This window comes from Bos indicus x Bos taurus, chromosome 10 (assembly GCF_003369695.1).
Source record: "Bos indicus x Bos taurus breed Angus x Brahman F1 hybrid chromosome 10, Bos_hybrid_MaternalHap_v2.0, whole genome shotgun sequence".
NCBI classification, from domain to species: domain Eukaryota; kingdom Metazoa; phylum Chordata; class Mammalia; order Artiodactyla; family Bovidae; genus Bos; species Bos indicus x Bos taurus.
In genome coordinates, this window is record NC_040085.1 from 41948846 (window position 1) to 41975636 (window position 26791).

The 26791-nt window shown below is 36.0% G+C and overlaps 1 protein-coding gene across 5 annotated transcripts in view; it reads left to right on the forward strand.

Annotated features, from left to right (window-relative positions):
* The window catches only part of VPS13C (vacuolar protein sorting 13 homolog C), a 181570-nt gene that overhangs the window by 64770 nt on the left and 90009 nt on the right, over positions 1–26791 (forward strand). For all 5 annotated transcript variants that reach the window (XM_027553850.1, XM_027553846.1, XM_027553847.1 and 2 more), the window contains 18 exons: positions 658–850; positions 2244–2358; positions 3294–3430; positions 4381–4504; positions 5835–5952; positions 7520–7649; positions 10346–10424; positions 11093–11232; positions 16013–16166; positions 17075–17154; positions 18669–18728; positions 20303–20465; positions 21207–21323; positions 22316–22419; positions 22606–22773; positions 23266–23570; positions 25728–25875; positions 26620–26728. In XM_027553850.1, the coding sequence (XP_027409651.1) occupies positions 658–850; positions 2244–2358; positions 3294–3430; positions 4381–4504; positions 5835–5952; positions 7520–7649; positions 10346–10424; positions 11093–11232; positions 16013–16166; positions 17075–17154; positions 18669–18728; positions 20303–20465; positions 21207–21323; positions 22316–22419; positions 22606–22773; positions 23266–23570; positions 25728–25875; positions 26620–26728 (2444 nt within the window). The remainder of the gene's footprint in view (positions 1–657; positions 851–2243; positions 2359–3293; positions 3431–4380; positions 4505–5834; positions 5953–7519; positions 7650–10345; positions 10425–11092; positions 11233–16012; positions 16167–17074; positions 17155–18668; positions 18729–20302; positions 20466–21206; positions 21324–22315; positions 22420–22605; positions 22774–23265; positions 23571–25727; positions 25876–26619; positions 26729–26791) is intronic.

Here is a 26791-nt window from a genome sequence, read left to right on the forward strand (position 1 = left end):
CAAGGCAACCCAGTCCAGTATTCTTGCCTGGAGAATCCCATGGACAGAGGAGCCTGTCAGGCTGCTGTCCACAGGGTTGCATAGAGTTGGACATGACTGAAGTGACTTAGCATGCATGCATTATGGAAAACTCCAAATGAACTTTTTGGCCAGCTCGGTATTTCAGAGCTCAGAAGTAATAAGGAGCTGCAGTGTTAAATACCTTAGGATTAATGCTGTACAAACTCAGCTGTGGAAGGGAATAACTGGTCTCAAAGAACGGGGACTTAGCTTAACTGATTGGAAGGGCCAGCAGGAGCAGGGATGAGGGAGAACAGCTTTAGGGTCATGTGAAACCGGGAGAAACCGGGAGATGAATCCCATGAATTAAGTGTAGCATGTATTCGTGTGACAGTTCTGCAGTGTTTTGAAGCTAGCCAAAGCGGGTTTTCATGAGGATTAGGAGAACAAAAAAATAAACCAAATCAGGGAAAAAAAAAAATCCCAGACTCCGTGGGTAGTTAAATGCCAGGCTAAGGAGTTTGGACTTCAACTCTGGATGATAGACATGGTCCTGATTCTCAAAGGAGTTTTTTTTAAAGGGAAATTTGTACTTCAAACTGTTATATTGCAAAGGATCTTATTTGTAATACTTCTTTTTTCCTCATTGGATTGTAGAGTGGAAGCAAAATTAGAACACTGGTATATAACAGGTCTGAGACAACAAGATATTATACCATCACTTGTGGCTTCAATTGGCGATACTGCATCATCCTTGCTTAAAATTGAATTTGAAACCAATCCAGAGAGTAGTACTGCTGACCAGACTCTGGTTGTTCAGTCTCAGCCTGTGGAGGTCATCTACGATGCTGTGAGTACAAGGAGAAAGTGAATCTTAATCAAACACATCTTAAGCTTCTAACATACGGTTTCTTGTTTTTCCATTTTCATATTTAATCTTTATTTACCTAGCAGCTCCGTTTAGTGATACTTTTTTCTTGTTTAAAGGGCAGTACGTATTTAGTTTTTTATATTTATTTATTTGGCTGCATTGGGTCTTAGTTGCGGCATGTGGAATCTTGGTTGTGACGTGTGAGCCTGTCTGCTCCGTGGCATGTAGGACCTTAGTTCCCTGACCAGGGATCAAACCAGAGTCCCTGCTATGGAAGGTGGAGTCTTAACCTCTGGACCACCAGGGAAGTCCCAGCAGTTAATTTTGATTTTTAATATACTACAGATTTTTTTTTTCCCCTACTGTAAGGTATACTAGCTATGCTTGTGTTACATTTTTTAAAAATGGTAATATATTCTTAAAGAAGTCTATGCTTTTATACCAACTAACTACTCACAAATAATTATATACTGACTTTCTACTCCAGTTTCTTTTGGCTTATTCTCCCTTTCTCCTCAGTGTTTGTAACCAATTTAAGGAACTTTAGGAGCAAATAAAAGAATTTTAGATACTGATCACATGAGAAAAAAGCGTTGTCATTTCTGTGTTATTGAAACAGCTGGCTCCAGTTCTGTATCTGTAGCTCCGTCTTTATCCAGACTCTCTTAATTCATCCTGAGCTAGCCAAGACGTGGAAGGCTGTGGTTCATTATTCCATCACTGGTTGGTTGGCCCACTTTGTGTTTTAAGGTCTCTGACTTATTTTTACTGTACAGTTATGGAAATAATTTCACAGTGTGGGTCAGAGGCAGAACTTACTGTTTTCTCTGATTTTTAAAAAAATTTAAATTGTGGTAAAATACATATAATTTACCATCTTAGTCATTTTTTAAGTGTATAGTTCAAAAATGTTAAGTACATTTGCACTGTTGGACATCCAGTCCCCAGTACTCATTCTTTCTTGCAAAATGTCTGATTTTTAAGTTGCAGTTTTAGATGTAGGTAAGGGCAGAACAGTTTTCTTATTTCCTTTCTAAACTTTAGAGCACAGGGGAATCCAATTGCGGTATACATTCTGCTGGCTAAGACTAGAAGTAATACCCCATTGCTACATGGACATGATACCACCAAACATAGTCAAGGTCACCTTAATGATATGCACACCTTTGTTGCCTTCTCAATAAGCTTAACTGGCCTATTACCTTTTTTCAGGTTCTCTTTCCCTCCAGAAGAAGATGTAGGAGGGTAGCTTATCTTTGGAAGTGCCGTCTCAGTTCAGAGCCAGATTTGATTAGAATTAAACTGTAACTTTAAAATTTATAATATGGAAAATACTGTGTATAACTTGCTTATATTTTCAATGATTTTACAGAAAACCATCAATGCAGTGGTTGAATTCTTTCAGTCAAATAGGGGATTGGATCTTGAGCAAATAACATCAGCTACATTAATGAAGCTGGAGGAAATTAAAGAGAGAACTGCTACAGGTAAAGAATTTGATGCAGAAGCAACATCTCAACTCTCAAAAATTTTTTTCTCTTCTAATGTAAACACTACATTTGAAATAGTGTAGGTAGCTTTTTCTTGAATATACCTGCCAGACTGGGTGAGAAAGAGAATGATGTGGGGCATAGGTGATTCTGTCAGCTGTTCAATTTAGGAACCCGTGCTGTAGAGTAAACTTGAAATGTAAAAGTTCCCTGTCTCAGTTCTTAAGGGACTGTTCACCATGCTGTGTGTGAATCGAGTTTTAAAGATAACATACTTTTGTGCATCATGGCCTCTAAGTTCAAGTTACCCACTATATCTGGTTACTTAACTAAAGTGAAAAGTGGAAGTCGCTTAGTCGTATCTCACTCTTTGTGACCCTGTGAACTGTACAGTCCATGGAATTCTCCAGTCCAGAATACTGCACTGGGTAGCCTTTTCCTTCTCCAAGAGATCCTCCCAACCTAGGGATTGAACCCAGGTCTCTTGCATTGCAGGCAGATTCTTTACCAGCTGAGCCACAAGGGAAGCCCAAGAATACTGGAGTGGGTAGCCTATCCCTTCTCCAGGAGTGGGTAGCCTATCCCTTCTCCAGCGGATCTTCCCGATCCAGCAATTGAACCCGGGTCTCCTGCATTGCAGTCGGATTCTTTACCAAGTGAGCTATCAGGGAAGCCCACTTAACTAAAGAAATAATGAATTTTTCACTCTCTGACTGAAATACTAGGTGTGTCAGGTTTATTGTATTATGCAGTGTGATTGTTTCCCATTGATCACATGTAATTTAAACTTACATGCCAAGTGGAGGACCTAATCTGTGAAAAGAACGTCACCAACATACTATTCAAGTGATATTCTTTTTCTCATTAATGATATGATTATATTAATGTATTTAAATTTGGCTGTTTTTCATCATTTCCTTTTCTTCTTGTAGGACTTACACATATTATTGAAACCCGAAAAGTTCTTGATTTAAGGATAAATCTGAAGCCTTCTTATCTAATAGTTCCACAGACCGGTTTCCACCATGAAAAGTCAGATCTTCTCATCTTAGATTTTGGTACCTTTCGGGTAGGTGTGTATACATTTCTGCCTGCCCGTGTTTGCTCAGCTTAGTAGCTAGCTGTCTGACAGTTCGCTGTTTTTCTCTCAAAGTTCACTTAAACTAAACCCAGACTTACTTCTTGTTAAGCATTTTGTCATGCTTAACACAGATTGTGTAGTTTCTATGTATTTTGTGGCTATTCAAAAAAAAATACCTTACATTTTCTGAAATGGTGGATGATTTGATATTGAAGGCTGGATTAGTGCTGTCTTTTCCTAATTAGAAAGATGCACTTCTAGTTTTCAAGCGTTCCTGGGTTTCTAAAATCCAATTACATAGTTTTCTTTGTTCATTTATGTATCTTGAGAATAGAAAATTATGCAAACATGATTATATATTTGTTAAATCACTGACAACAACTATTAGAATAAGAGAACTCCAAGGGCGTGGATGTTGAACCTCCCAGCATTCCAATCTTCTGAGAAAAAGTGAAGATTTCAAAAACTGTTGTCCTGAATTGATCCTTGATTCCTTTCGGCAGAGGGAAAAGGAAGTTGAGATTGGAGCTGAATTCTAATGGCCTAATTATGCATTTATGTAGTGGGGAAAGGAAGGAATAAAACCTTCTGTTTTATGGTGGAGAGTTTAAGATGAACTGTAGGGGAACTTGATCCACAAGTAGTGACGATTCCTGAGAGCCAGGATTTGTTGCATGTTTAGACAGATTGAGAGAGAGTTCTTGTAACTCATCTTCTAATTAATGTCAGCATGCTGAGTCCCTGTTATCCAAACATAATAGAGACGTATACTCATATGGTATATTCCAAATAAAATATTTGCTAATAACTATCAGAAACTGGAGCAAAATGTGAATTCATTAAGAGCAACATTTTAATTTTATTTAGGCTTTAAGAAAACAACTTATGTTGATATATAGATTTTTCTGTTAAAAAATTAAGCTTTCTCTCCATTTTAGCTTAACAGTAAAGATCAAGGTTTGCAGAAGGCCAGTAATTCATCTCTGGAAGAAATAATGGATAAGGCATATGACAAGTTTGACGTTGAAATAAAAAGTGTGCAGCTACTCTTTGCAAGAGCAGGTAAACTGTTGCTCAGTTTTCAGGACCTTGAAATTATGTTGAATAGCTTTGGTAAATGGATATGTATGTTCGCATGTATATCATCCCTGATGACGTTTTGAACATGTATGCTGCTGGTCACTTAAGAGAACCAAATAGGAGCCCCTCAGTGAAAATCTTTGTCACAATTCCAAATAGAGATGGTGGCTGTTCATCTTCAGGTACTTAGTACTGTTGGTATCTAAGTCCAGTCACTGCCTATTTTTTTTTTAAATGTGACGTAAAACTCCCGTAAAACACAAAATAGAAGTTGCATTTAGCTCACGTTCCTCTATCCCAGTGTGTTTGGGATGTCTCAGTGTTGTTTCTCCTTGCTGCCTTCATTTTTAAAATATTTTACTATCAGCCTAGTTTTTATTTTGAGTAGTATTACATTTGATACTTGAGAAGTATGGATATAATCTTTAAAGGTAGTGAACTTATTTTCCAAAAGCTTTGGTGTTTTCTGCTTAAATGAAGATCACTGGTTCTCTATACTTCTTTAGTATCTAGAAGCAATAAATATTTGCAAAATATCCTTGAGTATATATCACTCTGTGGAAGGTCATTGGAGGAAAGGACGTGGCTTCTATGTGCAGAGTATATACAATAGTGGGAGTGCTGAGATTTATTAAAATATAAATACATAATGCTGTACTTAGTCTTATAGATAGAGCCTGAATATTAATTTCTTGAAGAGAATTACCTGTACAGACCATTAAAGCTGCCTTTTCTTTTGTATATACTTAATAGTAATTGTTTGAATTATAAGCAATAAAAGAAGTTTATTTATTGCCATCAATTAAGATATGTGTAGGGTTCTGTTAATCATTGGAAGTTTGTCTTTACAACCTTCTTATTTGGAAGAGAAGTGACTATTGTTCTTTTCTTGTCGTAAAATCTTGCTTGATAAAACTCATTTTTCCTTTAGAATAATTGCCAGAAACTTCTTTGTTCTTCCCCCTACCCCATTTTCTCCTTTTTCTTTTCCTGCAGCTCCCCAGCCTTGATCTCTAATTCTGGAATCAAAGGCAGTAAATTCCTAGATTGTTTTCTCTGTTAGCTTTAAAATGTAAGATGTTATAAAAAAAATTCTTCAAATAAATATTTAGAATTATTTGTATATCATAGTCTTTGACTTTTGTCAATTAAAAAATATAGGTCATTTAGCTTGTATGTTGAAAGAAGTAAAAGTCAGTATTATTGAATATATTTCTAAATTATTTCTGATCAGTTTTCCATAGAACATCTGATAATCTAAAATAATTATTTAATAAATAAAAATAGTGATTTAAGTAAACATTTTTTTAAGATGAAAACTGGAAGGAGTGTCGATTTCAGCATCCATCTACTATGCATATATTGCAACCCATGGATATTCACGTTGAGTTGGCCAAAGCAATGGTGGAAAAAGACATTAGAATGGCAAGGTAATGTATGAGTTTCCTTTATATTATAAAATCAACAAGGTGAAATAATTCTGCATCAGTTACTGAATTTTAAGAAACCACAGCTAGGTTTCTAAAGGGCACAAAAAATAATGATTATCTTATAGCAGAAATACATTTTTAAGAAAATGTTTATTGGAATTATATATCACCTCTCTTGTTTCAGAAGCATTTGGACTTTCACATCCTGTAAAAGTTGGTTATCCATTTTTTATTTTATTAATTTTTATTGGAGTATGGTTGCTTTATAATGTTGTGTTAGTTTCTACTGTGCAGCAAAGTGAATCAACAGTATGTATACCATGTGTTTTTGGATGGATCAAATTCAAGGTTCTATATTAAAAAAGAATATCTTTAAAAATTACAAGCTGTTTTGATTATGAAGCCATAGAAATCTTGAGAATAAGGGAATGGAAAGTAGAAACTGAATTTTGAATTTAAGTAAATAATTATGATATATTTTTGTTGCGTTTTTAAGAACGGTCTTATTGAAGTCTCATCGACATTCAATAAGCTGCATCTGTTTGAAACGTACTTTTTGATAAGTTTTGATGTAAGTATTTTTCTATGGAACCGTCTCCATGGTCAAGATCATGAACACGCCCATCATCCTCAGAAGTCTTTGTGCTGCTTTGAATTCGCTCCCTCACATCCCTTCCTGCTAGCTTCTCTCCCCTCGGTCTCCAGGAAACATTGATCTGCTTTCTGACACTCCCAGTTTGTTGGAGTTTTCTAGACTTTTATATAAATAAAATCATACAATTTCAGTTCTTTTTTTGACTTCTTTCATTATAATTGATTTGAGATTTATTTGTGTTGGGTGTATCAGTAGTTCATTGGTACTCTTTATCAGTTGGATGTTAAACCAGCCATTCATTACTAGATAAACCTGTTTTAGTAATGTATTATTCTTTTAAAATGTTGGAATTGCTTGCTAAAATTTTGTCATGAAGTTTTAAAACCTTACATCTCTGTTTATGAGGGCTGTTGACCTGTGCCTTAGTTTCTTGTTTTGGCATCAGTGTATCAGGCCTCAGGGAGGGAAGTTGTGTAGAATTGGTGTTTTTTTCCTCCTTAAACATTTGGTAGAATTTGCCAGTGAAACCTCTTGGGCCTGGAGTTTTCTTTCTGGGGGAAGTTTAATACTATGTCAGGTGCTGACAAATGCTATAAAATTAATTAAAGGGAGGTAAGAAGGTAGAGAATGATGGGGTGGGTACTCTTTGATGTTTAGAATGACAAATCTTTAACACCAGCAAATAAGTTATATACAGTGTTTTAGGTTTTAAAACATAGACAATTTGTGTTTACAATATCTTCCTAAAAAATAAGTTTTGCTTAAGATAGTTTAGCTGCTTAAGAAGGATACAAAACTTGGCTTACATAGAACTTCCTATTCCCTGACAGTGTTGAGACATTAATGTAATTATATTAAAACATATCCAAGGTAACTTTGACCCCACAAGGTAATCTCCTCTCCACTCCCTTCCCTCTTCCATAGTATAGAGAAGCTGGACCTTGAAACCTTAGAGTTTAATTATGTTTTTAGATTTAAAGTATCCGGAGGGCTTCCTTTGATGCATGTGAGAATTTCTGACCAGAAGATGAAAGATGTGCTATGTTTGATTAACAGTATACCCTTGCCACAGAAATCATCTGCACAGTCTCCAGAGAAACAGGTAAATAGAGATAATAAAAATTCTAAATATCTTTACATCTTTATATATGGTGAGTTTTTTTCATCTTTTTGTGAGCTGTTTTGTTTTTCAGTATTGTTTACAGCCAGTTTCATTTATGTGATATTTTTGGGGGGTTTATTGTAGTTGATTCTGTACACTGAGTAAATAAATAAAGACTAGCCTTTGGTTGCTACTGTTTTGGAGTGATGGTATAAAGTCTCTTGTAGGGAATAACGGAAACAAAGATACATAGATGAAAAGAAAAATGTTCTTCACTTTTAGGAAATGTGTTTTAAGTAAAAGTAGACGTAGAAACCAGACATGGTTGTCTGAGGCCTTACAAATTGCTGAGAAAAGAAAAGACGTGAAAGGCAAAGGAGAAAAGGAAAGATATACCCATTTGAATGCAGCGTTCCAAAGAATAGCAAGAAAGATAAGAAAGCCTTCCTCAGTGATCAGTGCAAAGAAATAGAGGAAACCAATAGAATGGGAAAGACTAGAGATCACTTCAGGAAAATTAGAGATATCAAGGGAAAATTTCATGCAAAATTGGGTGCAATAAAGCACAGAAATGGTATGGACCTAAGAGAAGCAGATCATAAGAAGAAGTGGCAACAATACATAGAAGAACAATATAAAAAAGATCTTCATGACCCAGATAACCACGATGGTGTGATCACTCACCTAGAGCCAGACATGTTGGAAGGTGAAGTCAAGTGGGCCTTAGGAAGCATCACTAGGAACAAAGCTGGTGGAGGTGATGAAATTCCTGTTCAGCTATTTTAAATTGTAAAAGATGATGTTGTGAAAGTGCTGCACTCAGCATGCCAGCAAATTTGGAAAACTCCGCACTGGCCACAGGACTAGAAAAGGTCAGTTTTCATTTCAATCCCAAAGAAAGGTAATGCCAAAGAATGCTCAGACTACTGCACAATTGCACTCATCTCACACTCTAGCAAAGTAATGCTCAAAATTCTCCAAGCCACGCTTCAACAGTACGTGAACCATGAACTTCCAGATGTTCAAGCTAGATTTAGAAAAGGCAGAGGAGCCAGAGATCAAATTGCCAGCATCCATTGGGTCATCAAAAAAGCAAGAGAATTCCAGAAAAACATCTACTTCTGCTTTATTGACTATGCCAGCCTTTGACCGTGCAGATCACAACAAACTGGAAAATTCTGAAAGAGATGGGAATACCATACCACCTGACCTGCCTCCTGAGAAATCTGTATGTAGGTCAAGAAGCAACAGTTAGAACTGGACATGGAACAACAGACTGTTTCCAAATTGGGAAAGGAGTACGTTGAGGCTGTATATTGTCACCCTGCTTGTTTAACTTATATGCAGAGCACATCATGAGAAATGCTAGGCTGGATGAAGCAGAAGCTGGAATCAAGATTTCCGGGAGAAATATCAATAACCTCAGATATGCAGATGACACCACCTTTATGGCAGAAAGTGAAGAAAAACTAAAGAGCCTCTTGATGAAAGTGAAAGAGGAGAGTGAAGAAGTTGGCTTAAAACTCAACATTCAGAAAACTAATATCGTGGCATCTGGTCCCATCACTTCATGGCAAATAGATGAGGAAACAGTGGAAACAGTGACAGACTTTATCTTTTTGCGCTCCAAAATCACTGCAGATGATTGATTGCAGCCGTAAAATTAAAAAAAGCTTGCTCCTTGGAAGAAAAGTTACGACCAACCTAGACAGCATATTAAAAAGCAGAGACATTAGTTTACCAACAAAGGTCCAGCTAGTCAAAGCTGTGGTTTTTACAGTAGTCATGAATGTATGTGAGAGTTGGACTATAAAGAAAGCTGAGCACTGAAGAATTGATGCTTTTGAACTGTGGTGTTGGAGAAGACTCTTGAGAGTCCCTTGGACAGCAAGGCGATCCAACCAGTCAATCCTAAAGGAAATGAGTCCTGAATATTCAGTGGAAGGACTGATGCTGAAGCTGAAACTCCAATACTTTGACCACCTGATGAGAACTGACTCATTTGAATAGACCCTGATTCTGGGAAAGATTGAAGGCAGGAGGAGAAGGGGATGACAGAGGATAAGATGGTTGGATGGCATCACCGACTCGATGGACATGAGTTTGAATAAGCTCCAGGAGTTGGTGATGGATAGGGAAGCCTGGTGTACTGCAGTCCACGGGGTCACAAAGAGTTGGACACAACTGAAAGACTGAAGTGAACTGGAGACATAGAAATCTTTAAAATATTGCCAAACATAATGATCATTATAAAGTGTTCATATGTGTTAGACTTAAAAGTCCTAGATCACTTTACTTGGAATTGATCTTTATAACATAAAATATATGTTGGGCTTCCATGTATTTTGAAATGAAGTTTGAGATAGCCAACTAATATTGATACTATTTTCCAGAAACCTTGGAGAAGATGTAGGGTTACTATTGTAACAGACAGCAACTGAATGACACAATAATAAGCAAACTTACCTACTAGTTATACATGATTTTGCCCTTTTAAATGCAAGTGATAGTCTTAATAATAAGTAAACTCCAGCCAACCATTAGTTAGTTGATTGTGAAGTGTGCTTTGTTGGAAGATTTGTGTGCTGTATATGTGTCTTTGCAGCTCTCACTCACTATTACTTTTTAAGTATTTATCTCATTTATGTACATTGGCAAATTAGTATGTTTAGAAAACTTTTTGTATTATTTTCTAGGTATCCTCAATTCCTATTATATCAACTAGAACAAAAGGCCTACTTGGTACGCCTTTGTTGCTGGATGGCATTGAATCAGGTAAGGAGAGTAAAATGTTCTTTATTAAACAAAACCTATCAATTAGTATATTGAAATACAGTTTTGACAAAAGAATTGTGAAAGTGTTGTAGTATTTGGTTTTATTTCTAGTTGTGCTACTAACCAACAGTGAGACTTTAAATCATTTATTTTTATTTATGGCTGAGTTTCTTTGTTTGTATGAAAGTGTTTTTGTGATTGACAGTGTTTAAGATTCTAAATAAGCTCCTTTTTTTTGGCCCTGATCTCTACTTGAGTCTTTTCTTTATCTCTGGTCTAACTGATCTTTTTTGATTTAGAACTGGAATGTAAACTTGATGAAGGCAAGGATAATGTCTGTCCTGGTCACTCTAGTATCCTTAGTGGCTAGAACAGACTGATATGTGATAGATGATATCCAATAAATATTTTATTGAAAAGTGAATGAATAAGCTGAAGTGAAAAGCAATCAGAAATGTTGAAGAAGGAAATAGAAAGGCAATTTGATTTTATATATGATTATCTCATGCCAGGTTGAGTTACTTTGTGGGACTTAGAAAGAAGCTGTATTATGATTCTGAATATGAAGGCTTTGTCTAATAAATGAAGTTTACTTCTGAGCTATTTCGGTTTGAGTGTTTTACGCAGTTTTCGATGGACATTCTCTCAAGTCAGTTTTCTTCCTTTAGAATCTGATGATGAGTATTTTGATGCTGAGGATGGAGACATACAGCCTAGTAAAAGTACGAAAGCGTCAGATGTGAAAAAAGCTCCTGAGGCCCCAAATGAGGAGCTCATTAATCTTCTACTAAAGTTTGAAGTTAAAGAGGTATGTGTATTTGTTTGTCCATAAATATATTCTTGTTACTGCTGTCCTTATAAACAAGTCTCTTGCTAGACCCAAACATTAAATATATTTAAAATATGGTATTCTATCTTCCCTACTGCCACAAACGCATGCATGTGTGTATACACACACATAGACACATAGTTCTAAGGAAATGTTATTTTGTAAAAACTGATATGTGTGATCTACAGTATATCTGATCTAGGAAAAGCTTGAGACTCTCAATTAGGATTTTCTTTTCTGTAGAAAATTTGTGACATATTTACTTCAGTTTTTTTCAATTTTTAATCTAAAGAATATAGTTTATTTTCATGCTTACAATTTAGAAAAATGCAAGCAACCTAAAATTGCAGCTGGCTCAGACAGTAAAGCATCTGCCTACAATGCGGGAGACCTGGGTTCAATCCCTGGGTCGGGAAGATCTCCTGGAGAAGGAAATGGCAACCCACTCCGGTATTCTTGCCTGGAAAATCGCATGGATGGAGGAGCCTGGTAGGCTACAGTTCACGGGGTCGCAAAGAGTCAGACATGACTGAGCGACTTCACTCACTCTAAATTTGCAGCATTGTCTTTACAGTCATTAAGTCATGTAATGATAAAAGGAAACATTGACATGGAGCGATGTTCCCAGCATATTTTTATTTGGGGGAAAAAAAAGAGGTTACAGTTCCAAGGATATAATTCCATTTAGAAATTAAACACGTGCAAACACACCTTTTTAAAATAAATGATAGTGTTCCTCTTTGCATGGTGAGATTATAGTTTTTCATTTTCGTTTTTGCCTCTTTGCTTTTTATGTACTAAGGAATTTTAAATGAAAATCTATTGCTTTGGAATAAAACAGAAAAGGTATAAAAAGGAGGTGTTTCTTAGTGACTGTTGTATACCTATTATTGGGATTTCTTTAAAGAAAGATGTATTCTCCATGTTCAGCCTTTGAATTACCTGTCTCTCATATTTCCATCTAACATCTTAGAAAACCCCTTGACTTTACCTTCATAAGATTCTCAAATGATTTCCCTTCTGTTCCATTGGACTATTGCAGAAGGCTCTTAACTGTCTCCCTGCTTCTATCGTGTACTCTGTTCTCTGCACAGTACCTGGAGTGATCCTTTGATAGGGAAAGTCAGATCATGCTTTGCTCATACCCCGATAGAGGCTTTCCATCTCACTCACAGTAAAGGGCTAAATTCTTCCCATGGCTACAGTGTTTTACATGATCTACAATCACACCATGTGACTTCTTTGGCTTCATCTGCAGTTCTCTTCTGCCTTGTTCATTCTGCTCCAGCCACATTTCATTCATTCCTTCAATAAATATTTATCAATGTCAACAAATACCAGGCATCATTTTAAATAATAGAGCTACAGCAGTGAGCAGATTTCTTGCCATGTGGAGCTTATGCGTGCTTTTTTTGTTTCTTATATGCACCAGCACATATTCTTTGTGCTTGCTGTTTCCTTTGCCTGGAAAACTCTTCCTGTATGACTTGATTCTTTACTTCCTTCAGAAATGGTAACTTACTAGAAAGGCCTGACCACCCAACATAGGAGAGTAACCTTTGCTTTCCCCTAACGTCCCTAGCAGAGAAGGCAGTGGCATCCCACTCCAGTACTCTTGCCTGGAAAATCCCATGGATGGAGGAGCCTGGTAGGCTCCAGTCCATGGGGTCACTAAGAGTCGGACACGACTGAGCGACTTCACTTTCACTTTCATGCATTGGAGAAGGAAATGGCAACAACCCACTCCAGTGTTCTTGCCTGGAGAATCCCAGGGACTGGGGAGCCTGGTGGGCTGCCATCTGTGTGGTCGCACAGAGTCAGACATGACTGAAGTGACTTAGTAGCAGCAATGTCCCTAGAGTGTAAGCTTCATGAAGACAAGGACCTTGTCTGTCCTGGTTATTTTGATGTTCTAATTGGCTGACACTCTCTTATACATGGAAGATGAGGCTCAATAAATATTTTTTAAAGTATTAAATTAATGAACTAAAGTGATAAACAATCAAAATCATCTAAGAAAAAATAGTAGTGTCATTTGAAATATTTTTCCCAGTTTGACCTTTTTTTTATGCCATTCCAAATTTTTAAATGTTTATATAGTGAAATTTATCTAATTTTTTTCTCTATATTCTAGTTTTAGGGTGTGTTTAGCATTTTAGTCCCAAAGAAGGGCAATGCCAAAGAATGTCCAAACTACCGCACAGTTGTGCTCGTTTCACATGCTAGTAGGGTAATGCTCAAAACCCTTCAAGCTAGGCTTCAATAGTGTGTGAACCAAGAACTTCCAGATGTACAAGCTAGATATAGAAAAGGCAGAGGAACCAGAGATCAAATTGCCAACATTTGTTGGATCATAGAAAAAGCAAGGGAATTCCATAAAAATATCTGTTTCTGCTTCATTGACTATGCTAAAGCCTTTGACTGTGTGGATCACAACAAACTGGAAAATTCTTCAGGAGATGGGAATACCAGACCACCTTACCTGGTTCCTGAGAAACCTGTATTCAGGTCAAGAAGCAACATGAACATGGAACAATGGACTGGTTCCAAATCGGGAAAGGAGTACATCAAGGCTATATATTGTCACCCTGCTTATTTAACTTATATGCAGAGTACATCATGAGAAATGCTGGGCTGGATGAAGCACAAGCTGGAATCAAGATTGCTGGGAGAAATATTAATAACCTCAGACATGCAGATGACATCACCCTAATGACAGAAAGTAAAGACGAACTAAAGACCTTCTTGATGAAGGTGAAAGAAGAAAGTTAAACACCTGGCTTAAAACTCAGCATTCAGAAAGCTAAGATCATGGCATCTGGTCCCATCACTTCATGGCAAATGGACGGTGGAACAATGGAATCAGCCCATGTTCCTAGGCTCCAAAATCAGTGTGGACAGTAAATGTAGCTATGAAATTAAAAGACGCTTGCTTCTTGGAAGAAAAGCTATGACAAACCTTAACAGTGTATTATACAAGCAGAAATATCACTTTGCTGACAAAGGTCCATCTAGTCAAAGCTGTGGTTTTTCCAGTAGCCATATGTGGGTGTGAGAGTTGGACCATAAGGAAGGCTAAGCGCCACAGAATTGATGCTTTTGAACTGTGGTGCTGGAGAAGACTCTTGAGAGTCCTTTGGACAGCAAGGAGAACAAACCAGTGAATCCTAAAAGGAATACTCATTTCCTGAATATTCATTGGAATATTCATTTGAAGGACTGATGCTGAAACTGGAGCTCCAGTACTTTGGCCACTTGATGTGAAGAGCTGACTCATTGGAAAAGACCCTGATGCTGTAAAAATTTAGTGCAGAAGGAAAAGGGGGAGACAGGATGAGATGGTTGGATGGCATCATTGCCTCAATAGACATGAGTTTGAGCAAACTCTGGGAGGTAGTGTAGGAAGGGGAAGTCTGGTGTGTTGCAGTCCATGGAGTACAAAGAATTGGATACTACTGAGCAGCTGAACAATAACAAAAATATTTACCCATGATTTTATTTATTATTATATGATTTGAATGCTTTCATTTATTTTTTTATTTTAATTTTATTTCTTTTTTTTTTCTTTTATTTTTTAACTTTACAATATTGTATTGGTTTTGCCATATATCAAAATGAATCCACCACAATGCTTTCATTTAAATTACTGATTTATTTGACATTTTTGGATCTCAGTTGTGTATTGAATTATCTTACAGGACTGTTTTACTGTTTCTGTTTTTCAGTTGACACTCTGATTTTCTTAGATATATGTTTATATCACAGCTGATAATATTAGCTTTTGCTTTTTCCCTGGCATTTGTATTATTCTAGTTACTATGGCTGGCTTATAGGTTTTCCCAACATGTAGTAGTCCAAAACAATTATTTTATCTTGCTAATAGTTTTGTGGGTTGGGAATTCTGGAAGAGCCCATTTAGTAATTTTTGCATGTGGTCTTTCATGTGCTCTTGGTCAGATTTGACTGGAGTAGCAGTGACCCGAATGAACACTCAGAGGGCTTCCAGAGATGGCTCAGTCATGAGGCTGGCAGTGGGTACTGGACCTTGACTGGGGCTCAGCTGGGATTGTTGACCACAGCGCCAACTCTTGGCCTCCTGAGCATGGCAGCTTCAGGGTAGTTGAACTTTTTATCTGGCAACTAGCTTCCCCCAGAATGAGAAAGCCTAGGTTGACGTTTCATGGCCTTTTTGACTTTGGAAATCCTTATGGAACTCTGTACTCTATTGATTGAAGCAGTTATAACCCTGCCCAAATTCTAAGGGAGGGGACAAAGACCTCCATCTTTTGATGGATATCAAAGAGCTTGCATGTTTTTAAAAACATATATGTTTTATTTTGTTGGCTAAATATACTGACTGTCATTTCTGCAGTAAATCTGAATAGTAGTGTAATAGTAAACATCCTTGTCTTACTTTTTACATTAATGGTGATGATTCTTTTATCACCAAACATGACTTTTAGTTTTGAGGTATAGGTTTTAGAAAATCATATTAAGGAAGAATTCATGTAGTTCCATGTTTACTAAATTAAAAGAGTAAATCAATAAGGTTATAAAATTTCATCACAATTTCTAGATAGATGTAGTTATATTCTCATAGAGTTTAAGATGATAACATGCAATCATGGTAAATAGCTTGATTGTAATAGAAGAGTATAAGCAAAATTTCTATTATTGTCTTGATGATATATATGAAGAAGGATTTTGTGTTTTTAAGTATGATTCAGAGTACTCTCTTTGGCTATCCTGATTGTTTTAGGTGATTCTGGAATTTACCAAACAACAGAAGGAAGAAGATACAATTCTAGTGTTTAATGTTACTCAGTTAGGAACAGAGGCTACAATGAGAACATTTGATTTAACTGCAGTGTCTTATTTAAAGAAAATCAGCTTGGATTACCATGAAATTCAAGGTAATAACCATAAAAGTAGAAATAATAGACAATAACAGCTTTATTATCACTTTTGAGTATATGAAACACTTATATTTATTTAGTAATAATTTATAATAAATAATACCTAGAAGTGTTCTAAGCATCTTATAAATAGTAACTCATTTAACTCTTATAACAATGCTATGAGATAGGCAATGGTATTATCTCTAGCTTTCACAAGAGGAAATGAAGTTGTAAATTGGTTACATAATTTACCCAAGATCACACTGCTAGGTAGTGGCTGAACCATGATTAAAACCCTAGAAATCTGGCCCTAGGGTCTATATTCTTAACTACTACTATGATCTTCTGCCTCAGAGAGTCTGTATAAATCCCCATTATATAGGGCGTATTACTCCCATTTAACAAAGGAAGGTTAAATAGAGAGAGATTAAGTGGCTTATTTAAGATTATGCATTTTATGAATGGCAAAATTTAGAATTTATCTCTGGTCTTATAATATTGAAATCCTTTTTCTTTCAATTCAGTAGTGTTTGTATATCAGAAACAGCATCAGGTTATAAAAATTAAAACAATGGGACATAAAATTAAATCTCTCAGTAGCTTTTATGGTTTATTCATTCCAGGGTACATCTTGTGTACTCACTGGATGTTTGAGGAATGAAGGAATGAATCCACAGTAATTTCCTAGGCTATTATTTCCCTTAGAGAAGATTATTCCAGTGGAAAATTCTAAGCTATCTCATAAACAGGAGTTATAAGACTGCAAATAATAAAAGATGGATAAAACAGTGGATAAATCACGTCTCCCTCCCTGGCTTCCGGAGGCAGTGACTGGTATATCTTCATGAGGTTATAGAGGATATCTGGTAGTACCTGTTAGCAGTTTATTTGAAATACTTTTTTTTTCTTTTTCTTTAATCCAGGATCTAAAAAGAAGCCACTTCACTTGATTAGCTCTTCTGACAAACCTGGGTTAGATCTTTTAAAAGTGGAGTACATTAAGGTAAGGGTCATAGAATGTTTATGTATTTATTTTAATACTCTAAGCTATCCTCTGGGAGGGAAAAGATGAGAGTAGATTATTAAAGGCAGTTGTTTGTGCCATGGCTTTGAATCACAGGGATATCTACTGTTTCTCTTTCCATTTGTACACCTTCTTTCTCTTTCACTCAAGTACAGGACTAGGATTTTACAAAGCCAGACTTCTTGTCTACAAAGATGGAAGCCTGGATGAAATAAATCCTCCTGTCTTCTGGGGGACATTCGTCCACCTGCGTTCATTGCTTGTGTAGGTGATATTTGGCTGGGTATCCTACCTCAGAAGGGATGCAGTCAAATTGGATTTGATTGAGTAGAGAACTGCCAGGGTTTGGAAGTGACTCAAAAGTATGTTATATGAAGAATGCTGCAGGAACTGATGGCATTTGGTTTCATTCAAGATTAGTTGATTTGTTTGATCATTCAATAACTATTTATTGAATGTCTTTTGTGTCAGATTCTGTTACGCATTTGGGATACAGAGATGAAAACATTCTCTATTCTTAAGGAATATGTAGACCAGTAGGGAGATAGGTAAGCAATAATTAAAATATAATGTGTTTGATTCTTTAATAAGGAAGAACACAAAGCGCTGTGGGAGTGGGGAGGCAGAGATACTGATCTAGCCAGAAGGCTTCTCACAGGAGGTAAAACTTTGAATTTATGTATTCCTGAGGGACAGAACTTGAAGCAGTTGGTAATTATGATGGGAGATGGGTTTTTGATTCAGTGTGAAGACCTCATTAAATCAAAGTTCTCTAAAGTTTGGAGTTCTAAGGAAATGAGATTTCTTTTCCTGGAGATATCCTAAAATTGAAGACTTTCTAATGGGATTTAAACATTAGGTAATAGATGTGCTGGGCTTCCCTTGTGACTCAGCTGGTAAAGAATCCTCCTGCAATGCAGGAGACCTCGGTTCAGTCCCTGGGTTGGGAAGATCCCCTGGAGAAGAGAGAGGCTACACACTCCAGTATTCTTGGGCTTCCCTTGTGGCTTAACTGGTAAAGAATCCACCTGCAATGCGGGAGACCTGGGTTCAATCCCTGGGTTGGGAGGATCCCCTGGAGAAGGGAAAGGCTACCCACTCCAGTATTCTGTCCTGGAGAATTCAGTGGACTGTATAGACCATAGGGTTGTGAAGAGTCGGACACCACTGAGTGACTTTCCCTTTCTTTCACCTTCTAATAGATGGGCTAGACTACCTTGAAACCTTCTAGCCTTCATAGTTTATCCTTCTGATCCCTAGCCATTTCCCAAAAGTGAGTGATGCCATGCTCTCCTCTGTTTAAAGGAGGAGGACAAATTTGTACTCTTATAATAAATGGATTTGGATGTAACCTTAAAATAATGATAAAATTAAATATATAATGTATTTAAAAATACAGTTGTAACTGAATATAAATAAATTAATGACTATAAATAAATGATTTGTTTACTTTGGTCTTAATTCCTTCCTTAGAACATTTTTTTTTTTTTTAGGCTGATAAGAATGGACCCAGTTTTCAAACTACCTTTGAAAAAACTGAACAAACATTTAAGGTAAGAAATTCTATCAAAAGACTACATCCTATTTGGAAATAACCTGCTCTGGAAGTCTAAGTATCCTTTGAGGAACCATTACAAGTTATAAATTAACCTCATAAATGTCTTTTCATACTCAGTGTTTATGATTCAGGATAATAATGCTCTTATTTTAACTTACTGTATCACATCCAGATTATTTCTAAAGGAGGGAATGCTGTAGATGAGGGAACTTTAATTGACGAAGAACCAACAGGATTCTGAACAAACCAGACAATATCATTTAATGCAGGGCTCAGAAAGAATGTGAAATATAAGGAGAGATGCTGAGTACTCTGGAGCCACACTAAGGTAGTCAAATAGAGGAAGAATTTTGTTTTAGGAAACAATAAAAAGAAAATGAGAGAAATGAGTTTCAGATTTTATCTTGGAGACGTGGGAGAATCTATTAAATATTGATTCTTCCTTTTAATAATTTTTATGTCCACTTAGTGTTTTGAAGGAGAAGGCAATGGCAACCCACTCCAGTACTCTTGCCTGGGAAATCCCATGGACGGAGGAGCCTGGTAGGCTATAGTTCATGGGGTCGCTAAGAGTCGGACACGACTGAGCGACTTCACTTTCACTTTTCACTTTCATGCATTGGAGAAGGAAATGGCAACCCACTCCAGTGTTCTTGCCTGGAGAATCCCAAGGGCGGTGGAGCCTGGTAGGCTGCCGTCTATGGGGGTCACACAGAGTCGGGCACCACTAAAGTGACTTAGCAGCAGTAGCAGTGTTTTGAAGCAATGAAAACAAATTCTTTTGAATAAAAAGTGAGTTTTTTAAAAAAAATTTCACTTTGGGATTTCCCTGATGGTCCAGTGGTTAAGACTCCTTGCTCCCAATGCAGGGGGTTGGGTTTGATCCCTGGTCAGGGAGCTAGATATCCTGCATGCTGCACCTAAGACCTGGTAGAGCCAAATAGATTAAAAAACAATCAATTTGCTTTTAGAAAATCATATATTCTTTAAAGCAGTTTGTTTTCTATTTTAGCTTTTTGGAGTTACTGTTTTAAAAAATATATTTTTTCCTATGAGTTATGTATTCTTTTTTTAATGATAAGATCATAATTGTGGTAGAAGATCAGTGACTGAGTCACTCTTAATTGTGTTTTTTATATTTAAATCTCATGCATATCACATTTGAAATAATTTATTGACATAAGGGTAACACATGATGATTCTGGAGTTTCATGCGCTAATATATATTTTATATAATCATAATAGTCAGTCATTGAAGATTGAGAAAAGCCATGTATATGTGGAATGTTAGAATGACCATTACTGGCAGATTATATACTCTATGATAATTAGGCTTGGGGAGTGGAGTAATTAGGTTATCTTGATCCCCAAAATATACTAAGTGTAATTTATTCTGCATATAGTCCCTATTTAAGGATTGTGGGTTATAAGTCTTCCTTTCCTCTTCCTTCCTTCCAGGCAGTATAAGGCAGTGATGCAAACCTAGTTAGGAGCCTTTTGCATTCATCATATGGAGACTACTGGTACAGCTGGCCTGGGAAAGTAATTTTCTTTCTAAAATATTTCTAGGTGGCTTTTTCATCTTTAAACCTGTTGCTGCATACACAAGCTCTTCTCTCTTCTATTAACTACCTGACAACCATTATTCCATCAGATGGCCAAAACATGAGTGATACCAAGGACATACAGGTTTCTACTGAAAAACAGCAAAAAAATTCAGCTCTGCAGAAGGGTATGAAAAACATGGTTGTTTCTTGTTAGAAAGGGTTTTAGAATTGTAGAGCCAAATGGGGAATCTTAGAGACCATCTAGTTAGTCATTTACATGCCATTTCCCCTCCTTTTGTTCTTTTCTTCAAACTAAGTCATACGTGGGTGCCTGATATCTTAGATAAATGTGATTAATACTGTTTTTTTTTTTTTTTTTAATGTCTGTTTTTGTTCTTATTTTGTTGTTGATGGGCGATGCCTTTATCAAGGTACTAAGGGAAGAAGACCTGTATTGATTTTGAGCTCTTCCTCCTTTCTTAGTGGCTCCTGAATGGGCTCCATAGAAGACTAATCATATCTAACATTTTGCAGATAAGGAAATCAAGACCCACAGACATGAGGGCCAGGATGCAAGGTTATCATTGAATTGGAAAAGAGCCCAGCTTTTGAACCAGAAAGAACTCAGTTTAGATCCTGACTCTGCTACTTAAACTGTGGGACCATAGGCACATTATTTAGCTTCCTTGAGTTTCAGTGTCCTTATATTTATTTAAATGTTTTCTTGCTTTTACATTATAAAAGTAACACCTCACTATTGCAAATGCAAACTACAGAATATATAAAGCGAAAAAGTGTTTGAAATCTTTAAGAACTTGAGACTTCTGTAATTATTTTAAGCCGAACACTTAATATAGGGAAGAAACCTTCATAGAATATGTAACCCTAGAATCCCACTGTGATAGAATTGCTTTGTTTGTTTGCAGTGGTTGTATCCTCTAAAGACAGTGACATGATTCACTTCAGGCTGTTTGCCAAATTGAATGCTTTCTGTGTTGTTGTTTGCGATGAGAAGAACAATATTGCTGAAATCAAGATTCAAGGTAAAAGTTCTCATGATCTTAAAATTCATTGAAAAGATAAGGTTTCTTTTGCAATGCTAAAGCATATTCACAAATGGAAGCCTCTGAGCTTTGAAAACTGGCTTATTTTATGACATAATTGGACTACATACTTTCTTTTTAACTCTTCAAGAGCTGAACCACATATACTGGTGAATTGGACCTTTTTGAGAGTTGTCTCTGGAGAAGGAAATGGCAGCCCTCTCCAGTATTCTAGCCTGGAGAATCTCATGGACAGAGGAGCCTGATGCACTGCAGTCCATGGGGTCACAAAGAGTCAGACACTGCTGAGTAACTGAGCACGCACACACAAGTGTCTCAGAGGTGAAAGGAATACTAATGTCTTTGTAGGGATGCTCCTGATGAGCTGAGCTAAGTGTCAACCCAGAATTCAGTTTAAGGTCTGTGAATATGCTTTAGCTTGGTACAAATACAAAGCAACCTTATGAAGAACAAATCCTAAGAGCCCATTATGTTCTTTTAGGCAAAAGCTGCTAAAATGAGTCTAGATTTTTTCTCTGACTCTATAAGCTCATTGTGATCTGGTAAAGGTAAAGAATGTGTGTAATACAATTCTTGTAGAACTTAAAACCCAGAAAACCAGGCTTTTTCTGTGTTCTTTCTGAACTGGAGTGTATCTACTAATCTGAAGTTGATTCATGAAACTTTTATAGTCTCCATGTAAATGACTGGATATAAGTATAAAGAATTTACTAAAATTCTAAGATAATCTGTTTGTACTAGATGTAGTTTCTTCACAAGGTTGAAAGTTCAAATAATTATTTTTTAATGAATTTATATGCTTCATTGTTTACAAAACCAAAAATATCTAATATTGCACTTATCAATTGGGAGTTCAGACATTGCTAAATTTATGAAAATATCACCTACAAAATAAAGTTATGCAATAGAAGAAAAATCTTAAGATCCTATTATGGTATCTATAGAAATTAAAATAATATGCTTCTTTTCAGGACTTGATTCTTCCCTTTCTCTTCAGTCAAGAAAGCAGTCACTATTTGCCAGATTGGAAAATATTATTGTCACAGATGTTGATCCTAAGACAGTTCATAAAAAAGTAGGTGACAGTAAATCATTAATATTTTTTGGTGAATGAGAGATTTTATTTTAATATATATTTTATTTTTTAAAATGGTAATGAAATATATTTTGATAGAAGATGTTTCTATAATGATTATAAACACTTTTCAATAGGGATTTTATTTTGTCATTGTCATTGTTCATCCACATTTCTGCTTTTCAGGCTGTGTCAATAATGGGAAATGAAGTCTTTCATTTTAACTTGGATTTGTATCCAGATGCTACTGAGGGGGATTCCTATACTGACATGTCCAAGGTGGATGGTGTGGTATCACTCAATGTTGGCTGTATTCAGATTGTCTATCTCCATAAATTCCTCATGTCACTTCTGGTAAAATCACCATTTATATATAGATTTTTTTGACTTAGAAGTACTTAAGCAAGTCTGATAATTATGATTGCAATCTTAAAACTTTGAATTTAGGATGTGCATTGATTTGATTATTGATATTATTTATGGATTAATGTAGAGGTCAAAACCTCTCTTTAACAGTTGAAATCATTTAATGATTTTTGTCTAGCATTGTCTACAATGGAATTGTTTTTTCTGGAACATAGTGAATCTAAATTCTCAAGTGTAAAAACTATTATAATTTTTTTTCTCTGTTTCTCAGCCATATAACTCTATTTATAATTAGCCATTGTCAGGTAGCTCATGCATATGGATGGATAGTCAGTAATTCTTTCCTAACTTTAGAAAAATAGAACTCAACTGAAAGTTACTTATTGGGAAAACATTAGCACATAAATAAAAAGAAGATGGTGTTAGAAATGATGTGCTTATCCTCCTGTTTGAATTTGTCCTTTTACTTTGTGTCTCCAGAACTTCCTGAACAATTTCCAGACAGCGAAAGAGGCTCTGAGTGCAGCTACTGCTCAGGCTGCAGAAAAGGCCGCCACAAGTGTGAAAGATTTTGCCCAGAGGAGCTTTCGTGTTTCCATCAATATTGATTTGAAAGCACCAGTTATAGTCATCCCACAGTCTTCCATTTCCACCAATGCAGTAGTGGTTGATCTTGGGTTAATCAGAGTTCAGAATCAGTTCAGTCTGGTATCTGGTGAAAACTACTCAGACCCTCCAGTGATTGATAGAATGGATGTGCAACTAACAGAACTGAAGCTTTCTAGGTAATGCTCTTTCAATAATTACGTATTCAAGTGTTGTTTAATATTGTCTGTGAAGTTTTATGACTGTTGAAATTCACACTCAACATATTTCTGTTGCACAGAACAGTATCTTAAATCAGTTATCTTAAAATATTTATTAATTTTTTTGGCTGTGTTGGGTCTTAGTTGCATCATGCGGGTTCTTTGTTACGTCATGCGGGATTTTCTTTGGAGTGCGTAGGCTCTCTGATTACGGTGCATGGGCTTAGTTGCTCCAAGGCCTGTGGGATCCTGGTTCCCTGACCAGGGATTGACCCGTGTCCCATTGCATGCGTTCATGCAGTGAATCTGCGTTCTTAACCACTGGACCACGAGGGAAGTCCTTTAAATCAACTTTTTATTTTGAAAAATCTCAAGCCTGCAGACAAATTGCAAAAATAGTAGTACTGTGAGTTCACATATAATCCTTCACCTGGATTCACCAATTGTTTGCCTTTGCTTTAATTCTGTATATATACTTAATATTTTAAATTAAAAATTTTATTTTTATTGAGATATAATTGACAGATTATACTAGTTTCAGATATGCAGCGTAGCAATTTGATATTTGTATGTATTGCAAAATGGTCACCACAGTAAGTCTAGTTAACATTTGTCAACACACATATTCCAGAAATTTTTTGTTGTTATTATGAGAACTTTCAAGATCTGCTCTCTTAGCAACTTTCAAATATACGATATAGTGATATTAACTATAGTCACCATCCTATACATTACGTCCCCAAGGTTTATTTCATAACTGGAAGTTAAAACATTTTTTGCTAAACTATTTGAGAATAGATATCTTATCCTTTGCCCCTATATGCTTTAGCATGTGTCTCCTAAGAGCAAGGACTTTAATCCTCTTACATAATCACCACAGTTACCAAATTTAACATTGGTATAATGTATTATCCAGTATGGGTTCTATAGGGCTTCCCCGCTGTCTCAGTGGTAAAGAATCTACCTGTCATGCAGGAGTTGCAGATTCAATCCCTGGGTCAGGAAGATCCCCTGGAGGAGGGCATGACAGCCCACTCCAGTATTCTTGCCTGGGAAATCCCATGGGCAGAGCACATAGCACATGCAATCAATATTCAGATTTTACCAGTTGGTCCAAGAATTTCCCCTTTAGTCCATGGTAACATGTGGCATTAAATTGTATTTTGTACTAGGGAGGGGGATTTCTGTACTGATAGACTATTCTGTAATAGTTCTTTAGCCCTCTTTTGTTTTTCATGATGATGACAGTTTTGAAGAGTATAGTCTAGTTGTTTCATGGAATGAGTCTCAGTTTTGTCTGAGTGATTCCTCATGATTTAATTGAGCTTATACATTTTTGGCAGGAGTGCTGTGTAAGTTATGATGTATCTCTTGGGCTCACACCAGAGGACATTTGAAAGTGTGTCCATTCATTTTAAAATCATTTTCTACCCCATCCAAGGATATTTAATTATCTTGAGTAAAAAAGGAATGATTATAAGGCATGTCAAGAAAAGAATGCTGGTGAAGAGCTTTATAAACTTAGAGCTTGCTTTTCAAATGTCGCTTTTTTCTCTAATCTCTGTACCAGCGTATGTATGAATCCTTGAACAACTGTACAGATAATTCCTCCATATTGTCAGTGATATCAGTTTCTTTTTAAAAATTGTTGTCATCTATCTTCTGTTTAAAGAAAAAAATTTTTTAAAAGGTTAATTGTATATCATATACAGTTGACCCTTGAACAACATGGGTTTGAACTGCATGATTCTGCTTATAAGCAGATTTTTTCCCATTGGTAAATAATGCAGTGTTAACAGCCCATGGTTGTTTGGAGCCATAGTTGTGGAGGAACTGCATATACAGAGGAACCAAAATATGGAGGGCAAAGTAAAAGTTACATGATTGAGTGGAACGTTGTCACCACTAGCGCGCCCCCGCCCCATGAAGTTCAAAGGTCAGCTGTATTTTAATCTGTTCATGCTGGTGCATTGTAGATTAAATTAACTATAAATCAAGTTTAGAAAACACTAAAACAGCACTGTGTTTCAAATCAGCATTTAGAGCAACAACTTTGGACTTTCTGTTTTTTTTTTCAATGATATATTGCATTTACCCCGATGTTTATGCGTATATATCAATTATATTTCCCATAAGGACAGTGATCCAGCCAGGAATCTCCCATCCTGATATTCAGCTGTTGCACCCAATTAACTTGGAGTTTTTTGTAAATCGGAATCTAGCTGCATCTTGGTACCACAAGGTGCCTGTTGTGGAAATTAAAGGACATCTTGAGTCAATGAATGTGAGTAGATGAGTGGAGAAAACCTTGTTATTGAAAGTTGAGACTCTGAAGATTTTCTCATTATAAATCCAAATGAAATGTGGACTTTTTTTTTCACTGATTGTTGTAAGAAAAATTTCAGTGTGATATTGTCCAACAGTATCTTCATTGTTTTTAGTAGAATTTAATCTTTAGTTAAGTGTTCTTTAGCTTTTAAATTTGTTATATGTACACATTAGCAAAGATCTACTTGTAAATTATTAGTATCAGTATATTATAATTCTATTTCTTCTATATATTATATATACAACCTTTTATTTTAGGGATATCTAAGTACCCATAAGATAATTATAGCATTGAATGAACCCTATTTTTTATATTGAAGATGGCCTTTCTATTACATTGAAATTGTTATTATTTAAAAAATAGCATTTATATGTGCATAGTAGCACTTATGTTCCAAAATTAATTTCTTTAAAAAAAGGTGATCTGATTTCTTTAATCATTATTAACTTTCACTGAGAATCATATTAAGTAGATGAAACTAATACTGACTCATAAATCATACTGTTTTTCTCAGACACTGTCTTCACTTTGACATGAAATAAGTAGTGAAATACTTGAGTGTATAGTGATTATATAATTTTTTAGTCATCATTAAGATTATTCGGTCCTTAGTGTTTTGTTACTAAGGATTTATTTTCTGTGTTAGAATTGTTTCATTAAAAATGAAATTATCTTTTCTTGGAACATTGTATTTCACAGGTTAATCTAAATCAAGAAGATCTTAATCTTTTATTTAGAATACTAGCAGAAAATCTTGGTGAGGCTCCTGAAGATTTGAATAAAGTAAAACCGAGAATACAGGAGACAGGTAAGAGGCTAACAATAGGTGGCATAATATAAGTTATTTACAATTTAGTAGGAGAAGGCAATG